Consider the following 17,933-nt stretch of genomic DNA (forward strand, 5'->3'; position numbering starts at 1 on the left):
AAAGAACAGACAAGCTTTTAAAAAAAATCTATAAAGTATTGTTTTAAAAATATTAGTCATCTGAAGCCATACAATAAAAAAAAGGGTCATTGTTAAACCCCTTGTGGGCAGTTCTCCAACATATGGTGCAGGTCCAGGTTTGTGGTCCTTTCATCATTGCTTCCTGTCTCTCCTACACTGCACTGTAACGCAGAAACAAATCCACCTGACCTGTTCCACTCACTGACTCTAGTTAAGAGCCACCAGAGGGGGAAATTATCTAGGTCTATAAATAAACTTTATGTCTATTACTCACACAAATCTATCCTATGGACCCAGAAGACTTGGGATATAGTGTGAATGGGACTATTTTTATGATATTTTGTGTTTTTGTATTCCCATGGAAGATTTCAAGCTTATGTCCCCATTCAGAATTTATTGCAACTGCATGAAAGAGAGTGACCAGTGCAGTTTCTCCTTTCATGTTATCCACTTTATTGTGCAATAGTAGGCTATTTCCTTTGAATGTGAGAGACCGGTTAATTAACTGATTTAGGTAGATAACTATGGATTACACATTTGCGCTACGAACCAATGTGTTTATGATTATGATAATGAATTAAAATGATATGATAACAAATAATGCCAGTTTGCAATAACAGACTGTTTTTGTGAATGACACCAGAAGCCTCACACATTCAAGTGACAAATGGCCCCAACCGCTCTTGTTAAAAATAAGGTGGATGCAGATATGGAACAACTTGAGAATGAGAACATGATGACAGAATTTTTGGGGAGAAAAGTCAGGTCATTGTTTCTTCTTTTTTTTTATTTCATCCCTCAAATGTGACCAAAAGAGAAATGTCCAAACCCAGTATTTTAAAATGTAATACCGAGTTGATTATCAAGCGTGTATTGTTTGGAATAGAGTCCTGCTCTTTTCTTACTCATAAAAGGTCATGTATAAGTTTTATTTCATGTTAAATTGTAATGCTTGTATGAGTGAAAACCATAAAATAAATACAGCTTCCCTTCTATTCAAATATATATGTGTGTGTTGTCTCTGGCCCCATTAGTTGGGTTTAAAGGTTTAACCTCTGTGTCAGGGAGCCACATCCTCTACTCACACCAGGCTTCATTCCTCCTATGGCACGTTAGTGTTTCATTTCCCCTCCCACACATTTGTCCTAAGAGGGCAATTAAGGAAACAAACGTTTTTCCCCAGATTAAGCGGCTGCCAGCTTTGCATACTAATGTAATGCCAAGTGGTAACAAATAGTGAATGCTCTTAATTACAGGCACTATTTTCAATCAGAAAGTGCTCGATTTCTCAGGATGAGGTCACCGTGGCAGGAAAAAAACCTCCAGAACCTGAAAGACTACAGAGACAGTCATCTTAATATGTGCGTGTGGGTGTATGTTTCATAGAGAGGGACAGTGGGGGAGAGAGATGGTGAGAGATGAAAAAGATGGAAGGGGGGAAGGGACAGATTGAGAGAGAGAGAGAGAGAGAGAGAGAGAGATAGGAGGAGTGTGAGTCAAAAAACAGAAGGGTTAAAGAAAGAGAGAGAGCTAAAATAACATATGCAGATGTAAACCCTTTTATCGTCCCCAGGCTCCGCTGTGTGAGTACAGAATGTGATGTGTAGCACTACAATTACCTTTCAATCACTGACCAACTGCTTAATGTATGACTTATATGCAACATGGCATTCCACATCCAGCTGGAGATCAAAAGCCGCCTCCAGTCGAGTAATTTAACACAATTACAGTTCCGCTACCATCTATAATGCAAAGGAAATCGGTAAAGCAATATCCTGACCACCTTAAACTGTAATAGCTCAAGAAAGCTTACCACTGCTAACCACATATATCTTCCTTCATTACGACAGATGAAATAATAATGAGCTTTAAAGAGATTTGTGCTGTAGTCTGTGAAAGTGAGCTATGATTGATGGACGTGCGGTGTGGTTTTAGCAGCAGAATTTCAATCTGGAACAAGGTTAATACAGTGAAATAAGCTTTATTATTTCAGGATCTGGGATCCATCCAGCAGACTGTGAGACTTTCCATGTGGGATGAAGTGGGTCTATACATCACAGCCGGTTCAAAGAGGATGAAGGCCTACGGCTATTGTATGATACAGACCAGGAGATCTTTTTCATGAATGCATGGAATGATGATATGCTGGGAAAATGTACTGTAAAAATGATCTCTCATTGCTTCCGTTTCGCTGATCCACAGTTATCGGCCGAGCGTCGTAATGAATACAAGGATCATCTCCTTCGAAGCAACATTCTGCAAACCAAAGTTCACCCGAAAATGAAAATCATTTACTCACCCTCTTGTCGTTCCAAACTTTCCAAACAACCTGTATGACTTTCTTTCTTCTGTTACACGAAATGACATTTTCTGCAGAAGTTATACAAGTTTGGAACGACAAGAGGGTGAGTAAATGATTTTCATTTTCGGGTGAACTTTGGTTTGCAGAATGTTGCTTCGAAGGAGATGATCCTTGTACTCATTACGACGCTCGGCCGATAACTGTGGATCAGCGAAACAAATGCAATGAGAGATAAATCCTGTGATCATTTTTACAGTACATTTTCCCTGCATATCATCCAGCCCACAACAGAGAGAAGAAGAGTAATGACAGATAAAATCACTCACAGTAGGAAGTAATAAAAATGACTTCAAAGATGGATTTGCACAGATTGTTCTTTTTATTATCATTAACAGTAATGTGATACACATGCCTCCGGTGACCTTTTCACAGTATTACATATTCCCAGCTGACTCATTCATTAGTATGGCAGCGCAAACAGAAGGCAGAACTCAGCCATCCATCTAGAGAGTGAGAGAGAGAGATAGAGAAACAGCGAGAGAGGAAAAGAGTGGTGTGCGCGCGTGTGTCATGCAAGAGCTCTTAGCCCTGGAGGTTGGAGGGAGAGGCACTAAAGCGTTTCATTTGTGATTTGGCACATCTGACAAGATTCATCCGTGGCTGATCATATGCCTTCAATGAATACATTTTCTAGAATCAATGGGAGAGTACTGTAGAGCGCAATCAAAGGCACATTAATTGTCTGCTATCAAGAGCTCCATTTGGAAAAAAAGAAGCCCATCTGTGCCGTTTGCATCTGGCTGACAGGAGGAACACATGGTCGTTTTATATGTCAACAGCTATTAGCAGTACATTTCAGCTAAATGACAAATTAAAATATAGTGATAGGTTAAAATAACACTTCGCCACTTTATGAAACCACAGTGAGGCACAGAACAGTAGCTTGGTTGACTGATGGAGACATATATGAGACGTATAGATTTTTACTGTATATGCCAATTAAATTAGAGACGTAAAACTTCAGTCCAAACTGGCAGGAAACTTATCAGGAGCACAGGCTAATCTGATGGCAAGCGTGACTAACTGCAGAGCTCATTTTTTCTGCCGCGAATGGATTCTACACATTTTGTTTCCATGCCTTGGCCCCATGTTTACTCAATGATATTTTACACTTGAATGGCACTTGGTCTCTTTTTCTCCACTGCAATATTTCCAGTCATGGCCCCATGTTCTCTCTCCCCCAGCTCCCAAAGCATCCTATTTTAACAAGCCAATAAACTCCAGAACGGGTGACATACTAATAAAAATGTAAACTTCTGGATAGGTTACGGGTGACTGACAGTGTGTGAATGTATGTATGCGCGTGTGTGAAAGAGGGAGAGAGACAGTGAGAAAGTGTGTGTATGCGTGGCTCTATCCTGGTCAGATGCTTCATTTCGAGAGCAGTGGAACATACTCCTGAGCCTCCTGGTTGGATTTGTTGGAATGTGTGAGAGGGAGGATTTTAGCGCCATGAGCCCAACGCCAAAGAGATGCAGACTTCACGCCATCTGTCTCCCCCTTCACTCCTCTACTTGCCAAACTTGCATTTTTTCTCTCTATCTCTCTGTGTCTCTCATTGCGTCCCCTTTCATCCCTCATCACACAAGTAAGGGACATAGAAGGATCAAGTCATCGACTGCAAGGCTCCGGCAGTTGAAGCGCTTCACAGCGATATTAAAAAACCCTCTGAGTTGTTCATTTTTATTAGCGGCCCAAAAAATGACATTTAATTAGACTGTATTAGCCTGTTCAGAGTATTGACAGCTGCATGAAAATAATTGCCTGTTCTTTCACCATATGACCAACATTTTGCTGAAGGGAGCCACAGTGTTCATATGGGAAACGTTGCATGAATAAATATACTGTATGTTCCACAATAATTGGCTATATACTCTCTGCTGAACTGAAACATTTAAAAATTTCACAGAATTATAGTCATTTGAAATAAAGGGATAGTTCACCCAAAAATGACAATTTTGTCATCATTTACTCACCCTCATGTTGTTCCAAACTTGTATGACATTATTTCTTCTACAGAGCAAAAAAAAAAAAGAAAGAAGAATATTTCAACTGTTTTGGACCCCATTGGCTTTCATTACATTGATTTTAAAAAGATGATTACAAAATTTTCTTTTTCAAAATGTATTCTCATTATATGAGGAATTACTGCATTATACACCACTTAAGATACCTCTTTAAAGCGAAACAAAAACATGTGAATATGCAACATGAGATTTTAACTCCGGTATAAAAATATAACTGTAAATGGCTGAACTGCTCCCTCTGCATCCTGTGATTGGAAAGAAAATCACAGCATTATGTCAAGTAGTACAATCCACACATTAGGTCTTGCATGCGTAACGAGATGTGGAATCAGTGTTGCCTCATTAAAACCATACCAGATCCTCTCATCGGTGGATGCAAAGTACTCTGATGGGCTTGACCTCTGGCCCTCTCCCCATGTGGGCTGCTGGGCCAGGCCAGAGCCAGCTCATACCCTGCCCAGGTCCCAGTCAGCATACCCAGCCAGCTGAAGAGGAGAGGAGGCAGTGGTGGCCCAGGCGGCCCATGACCCTCACTGAGCTCCAGGTGGCAGCGAGACAAGCGGGGGGCCTTTGATGCTGACCTCCGGTCATTCTGCTCGAATGGATCTTACCATTGATCTGGCCTGCCATGGTAGGGAGGGGTGCCAGGTGCCCCCGGTGCGGTAGAGGATGAAGCGCAAGCTGGAGCAGTGCTGGAGGTACGCTGACCCCGCGGTTCAACAAGGCCAGCGTTCGGCAGCCAAACTGGAACGCCTGCCTCATGGCAGACGGACACGGGAGGGCTGGCGGATCAAGAGGGGTAAAATGATTAATCTCTGCTGCAACTTCTACTGCTGCTTTGCAATTTTATTTGATACTTATCTTACACAGGTACTAAAGATGTCTATATGTGCTTCAGTTTTGAAGCAAAAAATCTTAATATTGAAATGTAAATGAGTAATTCACCCCAAAATTAAAACGAAATCATTTACTCACCCTCATGTCATTCAAAACTTGTTTTACTTTTTTATATGCAGAACAAAAAAAGAACATTATTCAAACTATTTTGTTTTTTGTCCATTCAATGAAAGCCAGGGTGAGCCAATGTTGTTTTGGACCCCATTGACTTTCATTGTATAGACAAAAACAGTTGAAACATTCAGTTACACTTTATTTTAAGGTGTCCGTGTTACAGTGTAATTATACATTTAAGAACTGAGTAATAATAATAATTAACTACATGTACTTACTATAAGGTTATGGGTTAGGAATAGGGGTTGGTTTAGGGTTAGTTGCATGTAATTATGCATAATTTATAGTTATTACTACAGTAATTACATGTAACAAATACACTGAAAAATAATTACCAAACATTCTTCAAAATAACATTGTTTGTGTCTCGCATTAGCAAGAAAATCTTGGAACGACATGTGGGTGAGTAAATAGTGACAATATTTTAATTTTGGGTGAACTATGCCTTTAATCCAATGACATTTTTGTATATTTTGACATCTGAATACAAAAGACGCTTTATCAGATCTGCATTAAGACACAAAAGAGAAAACACACAGAGACAAAACAGTTAATTTTTTATCTAAACTAAAACAAACAGTAGAGAAAACAATACAAATGCATGCAAAATGTTTCACCCCAGGCTACTGTGGGTCTGTATTTGCTATACATCTATGTTTACACACACACACACACACACACACACACACACACACACACACACACACACACACACACACACACACACACACACACACACACACACACACAGTTTATAAGCACATATTCTGAACAGGGTGTAAAATCCTTCCATCCCCCTTGGTGCTGCCACAACATTGGGAAAAAGCTGATTAAAAAAACAAAACAAGAGATAGCACGAGACATGTCACCTGTGTGCTTCAGCACCTTTTTGCCCCCTCATCTATATGCCCTGTAATCACCAGTCCATAAACACAGCCCTGAAGACCGGCATTAAAGACTGAGAGAAGAGTGGAGGAAAACAGCATCCAAAGAGTCAGAGGTAGCTTGTGTGGTATTATTAATAAGGCATTAAAAAAAGAGAGCACTTCAAAGCATACAGGAGGCATGCTATCGTACATGAAAGTTACATAGTATGGCTTAATGTCTCCTAAGGCGTCTTATGGTGATGCAGCTTTGATTTGAAATGCATTGTGTGGCAAATGGATTTGCACTAGTGGAGAGTGGGGAAGCACTGTGTGAACGTGCCATAATTTAAAACCTGACCTCACAAGCTCTTCAAAGCATTCGTGAATAAGGATGTTTGGAACTCGATGATGGGGTTTCACTACACAAACAAGACCTGACCACACTTGGAGGTTCCAGTGCTGTTGTTGTTGTTGGGATTTTTTGGGATTGCTGTTGTTGGGATGCTTCACTTTCCCTTTAGGAAGTAAACGTAAGGACCAAGGAGAAGCTGAATTGTAGTTTGCGAGGATAATGTAACCCTGAGACGAACATTAAGGATTTTTAGCAGTTAACAGGCAGATATAGTGCTTTTTTTTATCCACAGCCAAAATCATTAACCACCCAAAATCAAACCTCTGCCTTAGCTTAGCTTTAGCAGAATAGAAAGGCTCCAGGACGCTACAGCACCGCATGCTGTTCTGACAGAGGATGTCTTAATCACTGAGGATAATCAGGCTTATTTAGCTACTGAGATTTACGGGCAGAAATTTAAAATGATAACCAAATGAGGCCATTGACAAGCTATGTCAATGAGGTGGCGCAGCAGATTAGACCACTAGTGCTTTTCGGCATGGACAACGCCCAGAGTAGGGTCATTCTTCCAAAAGGACTCAACTGCTGGTTGACAATACTAAATGTTATTACCTTGCCTCTTGGAAACAAGATGCTTACAGACGGATTGGGGGTGGGAATTCTGTCTCACGTTTGCTTCCCCTGGCAAATGACACACTTCATGGTTAAAAAATGTTGGGTCCCTGAACAGACTTCACAGTTATATAAATAAAATGTGTGGCATAGGGACAAAAATGGTCATATTTAATCCCACTTTGATCCCCAATGAGGGAACTGATGAAAGCCTTCCCACCCCCCTTCCTTCTGTATCATAATTGTTTTCTCTTTCCTAAAATATCATGTAAACTAGTCAAGTATACATAAATAACTGCAAATGACCTTTCGCATATTTGTTCATGTAAAATGATAGGACTCAGAATGGCCTCACACAACCCCAAAGCACAACGTCACCTCAAAAAACAAGAAGAAATCAAAACACAGTAATATTCACTGACAGAATGAAAAATGTGACTCGCTCAAATGCAAGGGGTTTATCGGGTCCGTATGCCTTTGTCAAAAACAAAGACCTAAAGGGACTTATTAAATTTTTAAGACAAAAAAAATTGTAACAGATTCAGGCATCACACTAACCAGAAAACAACAAGAGCAGCATTAAAGCAACCTAAATGACTATGTCTATGTCATAAATAGAAACATCAGTTACAGCAAAAAAAAAACCAAAGAACAGTTTGTTTAGATTTTTTCTTCGTTATATATATTAAGTTCCCATTTTCCATGTAAACTCAGCTCTGTGGGATGTTATAATACCATATAGCCTACAGATATTGTTCTTGATATCCCTGCTCTTGTTTACTTGTGTTGTCGGAACACACTATTTTTTTTTCACACCACAGGACATACCAGCAAAGCATTTTTTCTCTGTGAGCATTAACTTCAAAAATGTTTTCAATACACATTTCACTTTATGTAAAATTCTAAATAAGACAGCTCTGTGGGTGCCCCATGACCCTGAAAATCCACTGCAGCTCCATTATTTGTCTAGCAAGCTGCGGGCGTCCCAAGTTTCTTAGGAGATAAGCAGTCCTGGCTCTATCAAAAAATACAAAGCTTAATGTGTCAGAGAAGGATGAGGAAAAAAGCAAAATGAGGAGATTTGTGCAAATCAAAATGAATAAGACAGAGAAATGAGGTAGAAAAAAAATTGGATAAAAGAAGACGGTAACCCCAATAACACCCTTTTTAGTTGTAGGGTAAAATATACCATCCTGTGTATCCAAAGCAATAAAATCATTTCTTTTTGCACTTCACTCAAGCTAATACTTTTTAAACCATATTGTCAAGCCTGACCAGAAAAACAAAACAATGTGCTGATTCAATGAAAAGCTTGGACATGGGCGATTAAAAGAGGTGCTAGTTTTTTGGGGCAGATGAAAATTGGGGTATTTTGAGGAGCTTTGGGAACAGGGAGGGAGATAGAAGGAGGGGGAAATGAAAGGAAAATGCCAGTAGTGCCCACTCAGCTATTTTCCCAGTCAAGATCAAAGACAGCGCTGGACTGGCCGCACCGCGGGAAACTTGAAATGTGCCCTGCCTTTGTTTGCTGTTGCTAGGAGACTTCGAGACAGCCAAAAGTGTTTTCAGAAAGTTACAGGATCAAAAACATTTCAAATATAAATTTTTAAGACTGTCATGTTTGAGACTGGGTATTGTAATTTACTAGGCCATTCAACAAGCACAATAAAGACAGATTTATCTACATAACAAGTATGATCATATAGAGAACGCCATTTTCTTTTTTACCCCTTCTAGTGAGAGAAAAAGCTGGTAAAATAGGCGGAAGTTCAGTTTTTCCTTCCTGTCCATGTGTGAGTAAGCCGTCGTGAACTATAATGTACAGTAATACCTATAAAGCTTGCACTATGCTTAGTTTTATGTGGGCCTTTGTGTGCGAGAGAGAGAGCAAGAGGGAGATATTAATCATCAGAGCATGTATATTTCCTCCACTTAAGCAACAATTCCATTAATGGGTGTCTTGAGTGCGTGTTACTGGGAGCTCATTAGCCATTATTAGTCTAACACTCAAATAAATGTCAGAATGTGCTGAGCAAGAGCTGCTGGTAATAGGCCCTGGGTATTATCAAGACTGCTCATTTAGAAATGTGTGTCATATCTGATAAAGACAAATGTGAACTGCAGTGTGGTGATCATGAGCCCCTTTTATATTTACTGTACTGTGGAGTAATTAAAGAAAAGATGTGCAGGTTCAGTCTGATGCCATCTTGAGTGTGGCACACTAAGTGCTCAAGGCCCATTGAAACGACTAGATTGGCTCATGAAGAATAAATAGCCAAGTAAGCGTATGCATCTAAATCTGAGCCCAGACTCACACACGCGGGAAGGAATTGTATTCTGTTACTGGACCGCATCCATGCCCTTGAGTGAGGCAGTGTACTTGGGACATGGCTCGCCAATCCTCTTGCACAACATCATGCCCCACCCCAAATTAACTTGAACTTGCTTTGCTCACCAAACCACCCGTAGTAATGTCTGTGAACTGATGACTTGCTTTATGTTGTCAGGTTAAGCACATTTAACGCACACAAACTTAGAATTTTATTAATAAAAATTTCCCATAGATCAAGCTAAGGCTGAAGTCCACAAAACTAACTGGTAGGCTACTGAGGGCATATTTAGGGATCCAAGTAACATACAATGTGCCAGGGATGCTATAAGCGGAATGTACAGAAAAAAAATCATAAATGGTAGAAATTTGAACCGAAAATTCCAAAATGTTACATGCTGGATTGGACCATAATTATGTAGAGCTAGAGAAATACGTTTAGCTATGTTTCATGTGTCATAGAAACAAGGTTTTCATATATAGGCTATATAATAACCATAATTAAGGTTTTAATAACTAGGCTATAGATTATTAATAATCATAATAATAGTTTCCTTGACTCATGCACTAGAAATTCCTAATACTCTCATTTATTTTCACCTTTAAAAATGTAACCAAAGCTATACCAATTAACAGCAAATTAATAATGTTGGGGTTATTTTAAAAAGGTAATAATCCATGAGTGTGATAAATATTTTTGATTAAATTTGTTACATAGCGCTTTTCACAAAACACATCGATTCAAAACATAAGCTATGCGTGGATAGCTGATTATTTTAATTTTTTTTATGTTCACCATCAGCCAATCAGATTTTAGCAGCTCGACAAAGAGCGTAATGAGGAATGCAAGATTTCATCCCACTTGGACAGAAGGTGGCGATATGACAGTGAAATACCTGCAGTAAATCAAATTTTAATGTCATGTTAATTCAAATGTAAATGAAACAGGGCTTTAGCCTATTTATTTAGATTATGGATGATAAAGTACTAAATTAATTATTGTGCTAGGACCCCGATAATTGCTGCTTGCATTTCTGTCAGTTATTGTTCACATGAGCGCAGTTGTAGAATCGACGTTTTACTTAATGGAAGAAACAACAGTGTGTGAGCGCCATGAAAGTCCAGCCGAGAGTGACCTTCATGTCTGGAACGATTAAGATTAGAATCGTGCAGCGTCTGCCTCTTGTTTTCAAGAGCTTGAGCCAATTGGCACAGGCCGAGTGTTCTCTCCCAGCTCTCCGTCTGCCGCGGCGACAATGACAACCAGTTACCGCATGGCGTGCAAAGATGACAAAAATACTTTCACGCCAAGGGATTTTATTCTGTCCAGGCAAACATCACGCGATTACCGAGAACCGTCCACTCTGGTTTAAAATAGACTAATTGTTTATAACGTTTAGTAACGGTTTGAGGTTTTGATCTGAGAGGTTTGGTTGATCTTTGATATTACAACGTAAACCATTTTAATGAGCGCGTGAGTATGTGTGTAAAGCTTTCAAAGTCCAGAGCATTTGTATGTGAACTGTAAAAGTTGTTTAATATGCTGCAACTGTTGTCCGACGTGTTGCCACCGGCGCTTAAGTCTCAACCGAGAACATCTAACTGAAAAGCAAAAGCTATGCTCCGTTTGTTTACTACTTTTTTTTTCCCTCGGCATCATTTCATGGCTGTCTCTTTTAACAGAGCGTTTAGTCTCAATAGGATAGAGTCTGCTCTGCTTCACGCACTTTAGTTTGGATCCCTCCCCATGTGACATCATCTGATGTAGGCTACTTTAAAGGTGTCTAGTGCCACCGCAACAGCAACATCACTCACCTGCAGTAGCCTACACGCCAAGAGAAGTTTAGAGAGCACTGATACTCTGGTCACAATATAATAAATCATTTAGAAGAACAAAACGAGAGAGAAAATATGTTTTTGTTTTTGCAAATCGAATTGTTCTTTATAGGGGATTTCTGAACGTTAATGGATGGATTGTTTACATGCATGAGAACGTGGTACGCTACACTCCATCTAAACCATTTTAGAAATAATTAGCTAATTATCTTGTAATTATTATGTAGATTATTTTGGCTGAAATTACCTAATTGATAGACTACACGTAATATCGGTAGGCTAGATATATTTAAGAAGGGTCTTGTAACAGAAAATTCGTAGGCTAAATGAATATCGTGATGGTCAAAGCAGTGAAAAGCTTAAGAAATATTGACCATTTTACAGGACCTAAATGATCCACTTTCCAATGTAAATTTATATACATTTTAAAGTTAATTTGAATGTTTACGCCGTTAAAGTCATACTCAAACTATAGGCTATAACATAAAGAAAACGCCTTTTTAGAGAAAACAACAAATTCTGCATGTTTCCTCGTATAGCCTAAACATTAAACTTTATAAACTTGTTAAACTACCCATGATAATTATCAATTAAACAACTATTATTCTTAATCAGTAAATAATATTTATAACAGGTCAATTTTAGGCTACCCTTAATTTTAATTACAGATTATGCAACGGGACATATAATAAACTGAATAAATTAAAAGCACACATTTGTGTCAAACTGAAGGAGGAATTGCGGAATTGAAGGACTTTCTTTTTTTAGGGGCACAGAAAACAACTGGTTTATTTTTTCCAGCATGTGACCGCTGTCTGAACCCTGAACCCTGTGGTGACAATAAAATGTTTCGGTTCTTCGGAATTCCATAAAAGCTCAAACGTTTATAACGTTGCGAAGCAAAAAAGTGGTGGAAGAGAGAAAGATTTAGTAATGGTAATTAAGAGATTGGATTCTTGACTGAAAGGTCACTGAGGCCCGGAGTTTCTTCATCTATAGGGCAACACAGTAGTGGGTCAATCATCGGAGCCTGTGTGACCTGTGGGCTATAGTAGTACGACCACATAAACATAAACATAAACATAAACATAGCGTGTCTACGTGAGTGTTTTATTGAACAACGTCGCGATGTCGATAACCCGGGCCAGTTTGCTAACTAACAATGGCATCTAGTAAAAAAAAAAAATCTGCTAGGCCTTTATGTAGCAATATAGCTTATCTATTTTTTTTTAATGTATGTAGGCTAATGTCTTCGGTTCCAATCAGTTCTGATGTGTGAGATTTTCTTCTCAATATAAGGGGTATTAAGAGGCGTAAAGCTTTGTAGACATAAGAGTGCAGCTGACGTCACAGCCGGAGAGTCACCCGCCGTGTGTACGCGTCTCTAAGTAAGGACTTATCTACAAAAAGTTCTGGCTGACAATGTGGGTGGACAGGGCGTGAAACTACTATCATCATCAGTTTTGAATGAAAGAAAGAAAACATATATACAACAAAAAGGGAGGCTCATTCCAATTCAGCTGCGTTGTTAGGACAACGAGAACCATCCCTCAGATGATTAGTTCCACTTCAAAAGAATTTACTTTCCGGCGGTGAAAACGTCCCCCTTTTGTGTCTGTACACAGAGTTTTCACTCGCAAAAGGACGACGACTAGTATGTTGAGTCAGTCTGTTTATTTTTTCTTCTGTTCATAGTACAATTGTATTAAATAAATAGAGGGGTGACCACAATGGTCGAGAAGTTCATAAACATGTATGCAAGATTTAGCATTCTTTTGTAGTCAAAGCACAAAGCACTGGTCACATTCAGGGATGGGGAGGTAATAATAATAGTTAGAGCAACAAGTTTTCCATGTACACAAGTTTGATTTTCAGGAATGTATATAATAAATAATAAACAAATAAATAAATAAATATATACAAGCCTGTGCAAGCTGGACAATCCAATATTTAATCAATACACATAAAAGATGAGGACTATATGAAAATGCATGAAAGATATAAAACACAGCAAAACAATCAATAGAGTTTGAGTCAGGTTTGCTTTCATCTCTCAAAGCTATGTCAATAGCAACTGAAGTTTCTGTGTGCAAACTACAGAAACAAGCTATTTGACTTTGAAATACACTGCAGAGTGAGGCAATGGTTGATATCAAGATAGAATTACAGGTTGCTGTCCTCACTGAATCCTCTTTAAAGCTATCACACCTTGCATCCCTGTCATGATAGCATTTGACACTGTTCATTTGCCCAGTGACCCACACCAAAGTGCACTTCCCTCAGGAAATATATCCACTAAACTATAAGTTTAGCTGTCTCTCTTTGCTTGGATTACAGCAAGTTGAGAGGATAGTATGGTGGCATATGAGTGGAGTGCCAACAGGGAGCCTACATCTCAAGTTTGCATTAAACTTATCATTCAACGTGTGTGTGTGTGTGTGTGTGTGTGTGTGTGTGTGTGTGTGTGTGTGTGTGTGTGTGTGTGTGTGTGTGTGTGTGTTCCACTTTGATTTATAACTTCATATCACATTTTCCAGTCTGTAACCCAAATACTTTTACACAATATCTTGGTCACATACACTGTAAAACATTACAAACAATAAGTTATGATAACATATGTTTTTACATTGCTTTAAATTAACTTTTCAAAATAAGTTAAGCATTTTTTCAACTTTTTTTTTTTATGTTATATACGATTCAACTCATTTTTTAAGTCAGCTTAATGTAATTGTAGTTGAAATTATTTAAACATCCAAGTTGAGTACTTAAAAATTTAAGGCAGCAACTTTTTTTTTTTTTTTTACAGTGTATCTTTTTTTAGACATATTCAGCAAGTTTTGGCCTATACATTATATACAGGCTGTACATACACTTTTATTAAAGAGCATACAGAAAACTTGCATGCAGTAGGATCTCAGAATAAACAACCAAAATCTGGGGAAAGAAGGCTTGTTTATCATTAGATGCTATCATTAGATGAAGTACACAACATTATAATTTAATTGACATTTACTCACAACAAGAATTCCAAGATCAAAAAAGAGTGAAGTGCATATAAATAAATATAATTACATTACACCCGAGTGCAAATAAAAAAAAATCAAAGCATATAAGAGACATACATTTTTTCCTTACCCGTTATGGAAGGAAGGTTTGACATATGAAAGGAAAGAAAACATTCTTGACTTGCATACAACTAATTGCTTCTTTCATCTATCCAATTAAAGGCTGGAAATTAAACCAAATAGTATTGCGTGTTTTGATATCTCATCACACGCTCTTGACTTCTAATCAACACAGAATAATATGATCATTGCACACTAATTTCCAGTTTGAATATCAGCATCTTGCAATTTTGGTTATTGATTCCAATCAGCTTCTCATATGGGATGGGTTGGGATAGGGTTCCTCGCGTGACTTAGAGGACTAGATGACATGTATGAGAAACCTGGAGGACGGCGTAAAGCTCCCAACCAGATCCTCCCTACCAGCGGGTGGTAGACTAAGAGAGGATGTTTTTAGGAAAATGATAAATGGCATTTAGCATAAATCAAATTCTGATGTGTGTAAAAAACCTTAAAACGTCACTTGTAAATGCATGATTTCACAATGTGATCTCCATGCTTACATGGATCATTGCTTCCTCTTGTTTCTCTTGTCTTCTCTTGTTATCACCACTCTGAGAGCAACTACGCCTAGGTAATAAAATGAGATAAGCAAAATGAGAGGGTAGTGTTTTCAATTGGGAAATATACAGCCTACTTTAGCAGGTCAAAAATAAGAGCACAACTCAAATGAAACTAATAATAGTGTCTACTACTGTACGTGTTGCAGACTAACTAAAACATTTTTTCACATCGTAGATCTAAAATATGGGTCACTAGGATTTCAGAGAGGAAAAAAACAAACAACAAAAACTGGAAATAAAAATAAAGATAAAATATGCAGTGCTGAGTAAAGATCTAAGGATCACAGTTGCTATTAAGAAAATTATTTGGGGAAAATAACTGCTCTGAAGATTAATTAACAGAGTTAGTTTCAACTGATTGAAAGGAAATGTGGCCCCTCACAAGCAGACCTAATTAAATCCAGCTCTTATTTGTCTTCTAGGCTTTGAAAACAAAAATGCTACTGTCTTGTTCAGAAGGCATTGTTAGAAACAAACCTATCACAGAGTTGATCAATATACTTAGTTAACAAAATCACTAGTTATCCTAATCAGAAAGATCATCATCATAAATATGTCCAGTTGGAACATGCATATGTACATTTTATGGATATATATCAAATGTATTTCTATTTTACACAATGGCTACAATAGCTAAAATGGCTTAAAATATCTCTTGATCTTTAACTCACTGGAGTTGCTAAGGTGGCAAGTATTGAGCCCTAACAAGCAGTAATTGTAGCGATAAAAGCCATGCAGCAAAATCATGCAGCACTTAAATACTCACATGGGTAAAGGTTCACCAAATCCCACCTTTATTCACTCTGGGCCCCTCCCTCCAGAAACTGCTCCACCAATTTCAATGTGAGACAGCAGTGACCTGATATCTTTCAAGCCAAAGGCGATCTGTGCTGCCTTCAACATCACGACATACATTTTTATGAGACATGACTTTTTATTCTTTTAGCAGACAGAACATGTGTTGAGCCCCTTTAGATATAAAACGAAATTACATAACTTACGTAACTGGAGAAAAAAATGGTTACATTTACAACAGTTACATCAGCTACATTTACGTTTACAACATTTACATCGCACGTTTATGTTAATTCAGGAGATATAGAGGATAAGCCAGTGATGGATGTGTTAATTACCTCGGTTCTATCCCTCTCTAATGTAGGGCTAAAGAATTCTAAGAAATACATTCAATCCTTTCATGTGCACAGATTTTTTTGTTCCCCAAGCCAATCAATACATCTAAAACAGGATTTATTTAGCTTCATCCAGTGAATGATTTAGCTACATCTTTCCTGTCTGTTTTAAAACAGTCCATGATTCAAGACAGTGCGAAATGACCTTCATACATAAAGCTGTCAGTGCAATTTGTGCATGTTGAAGAGGGAAAAACATCATCTGACCACTACTAAAATCAAAGCCACAAGTCCTGCAAAGCCAAGGCGATAAGCCTAATTGATCCAGGCACTAGACTGATGCTAACCCAGCTAATGAGGAATTAAATGACAAACATATTTATGTGTTTTGGGTAAGCTATATGCATGTTACACAGTCTGAAACCCACTGCAGACTGACCAGTTGGTTTACAATATCTATGGCTTCCTGACTGGTGCTATTGTACAACACAGGGAGAGCATATTTTGAAGGTAGGTTGAAGTAAAGCTTTTTATTTATTTTTACTGCCTCACTCTTCCATCTAGAGTGGCGGGTCAGCACCAAACCAAATCCGATTTGTCCCAACCATTAATGTCACGGCCTTTAAGCTACATATCATCACAGAGAGTACGCTTGCTCAATCTGTAATTGAAATAGCTTGGGGACAAACGCTGTGCCCCGGTTGGCCCCCTGAGCCTGCTTTATCCACTCCACCATCCATCACTGTTCACTATGGCCTCAAGGTGCTGGTGTAATGCTGTGAGGTTAACAGTGAGATCAACTTAAAGACGTGCACACACTCTATTCCCTTTACCTGGCCCACAGGCCCAAGCATGCGCACATGTGACATACACATCAGCTAGAAGTATAGTAGCGGAAGCTGTGTTCATTTCTTATGCTATTTTGAAAGCGTTGAGAGTTGCAGGCTCAGAGGATGGCTGAACTTCATTTGGGGAAGTGATCAGAAGACCCATCTCTCCTTTAGATGTTGAGTTCACAGGATTGATTACACAGCCCTCTTGTGATGCATCCTTCAACAGATAAAATTAAACACCCACTATTACACACGTTGAAACACCCTGGACCCCGATCAGTGTGATTTCAAATTCAAAACCACACTATAAAAGACAATGCCTTTCATTAAATATTCAAATGTGATATTTTGCGACAGTCCAATACTGCTACTAATGAAAAGTGATGGTGCTGAGGGAACCAAAAAGACAACGTTCACTTTAAGTCTGTGGGTCTCTTAAATCCAAAGGATGCTGCTGCTCAGCCCGCTCAGATCAAAGCCACTTTCTGCAAGCATTCAAGATGAATTCTGTACTGCGGGTGGAAGTAGTAAAAAATAAAAACTAATTTGGATTTTAAAAAATGTATGAGAAATTAAAAATCTCTTTGTTAAGGCTATGACACTGTAAGAGTGGATAAATAAGCTCCAGTGTGTCTTTTTAAGCATGTTCAGCTGGCCTCTCACATTCATGAAGGCTGCCAAAAATGCCCTTGCCAAGACGTGGAGGGCACAGTACTCTCCAAGTTGATCTTTACCAAAAAGGATCTGGAAGCGAGATCAGAGGAATTGGGTGATGGCCATGGTCACCCTTCTGAAAGCATAGTACTGGTGCTCAGAGTCAGGGCCATCCTCAAAGTCGCCCCCTTTCAAAAGGGGCAAATCCACAA

At 38.7% G+C, this 17,933-nt stretch overlaps 1 protein-coding gene across 3 annotated transcripts in view; it reads right to left on the bottom strand.

Annotated features, from left to right (window-relative positions):
- Positions 1-2,694: 2,694 nt before the first annotated feature.
- Positions 2,695-17,933, bottom strand: part of zic6 (zic family member 6) — a 60,060-nt gene continuing 44,821 nt past the window's right edge. For 2 of the 3 annotated variants that reach the window (XR_014208149.1, XM_082177950.1), the window contains exon 2: positions 2,695-5,192. Coding sequence is in view for 1 of the 3 variants with exons in the window: in XM_082177950.1 (XP_082034076.1) it covers positions 4,879-5,192 (314 nt within the window). In the remaining 2 variants the exon portion in view is untranslated. The remainder of the gene's footprint in view (positions 5,193-17,933) is intronic. The other variant, XR_014208150.1, reaches the window with a different exon arrangement.

Source organism: Leuciscus leuciscus (genome assembly GCF_965113295.1).
Source record: "Leuciscus leuciscus genome assembly, chromosome: 8".
Taxonomy (NCBI): domain Eukaryota; kingdom Metazoa; phylum Chordata; class Actinopteri; order Cypriniformes; family Leuciscidae; genus Leuciscus; species Leuciscus leuciscus.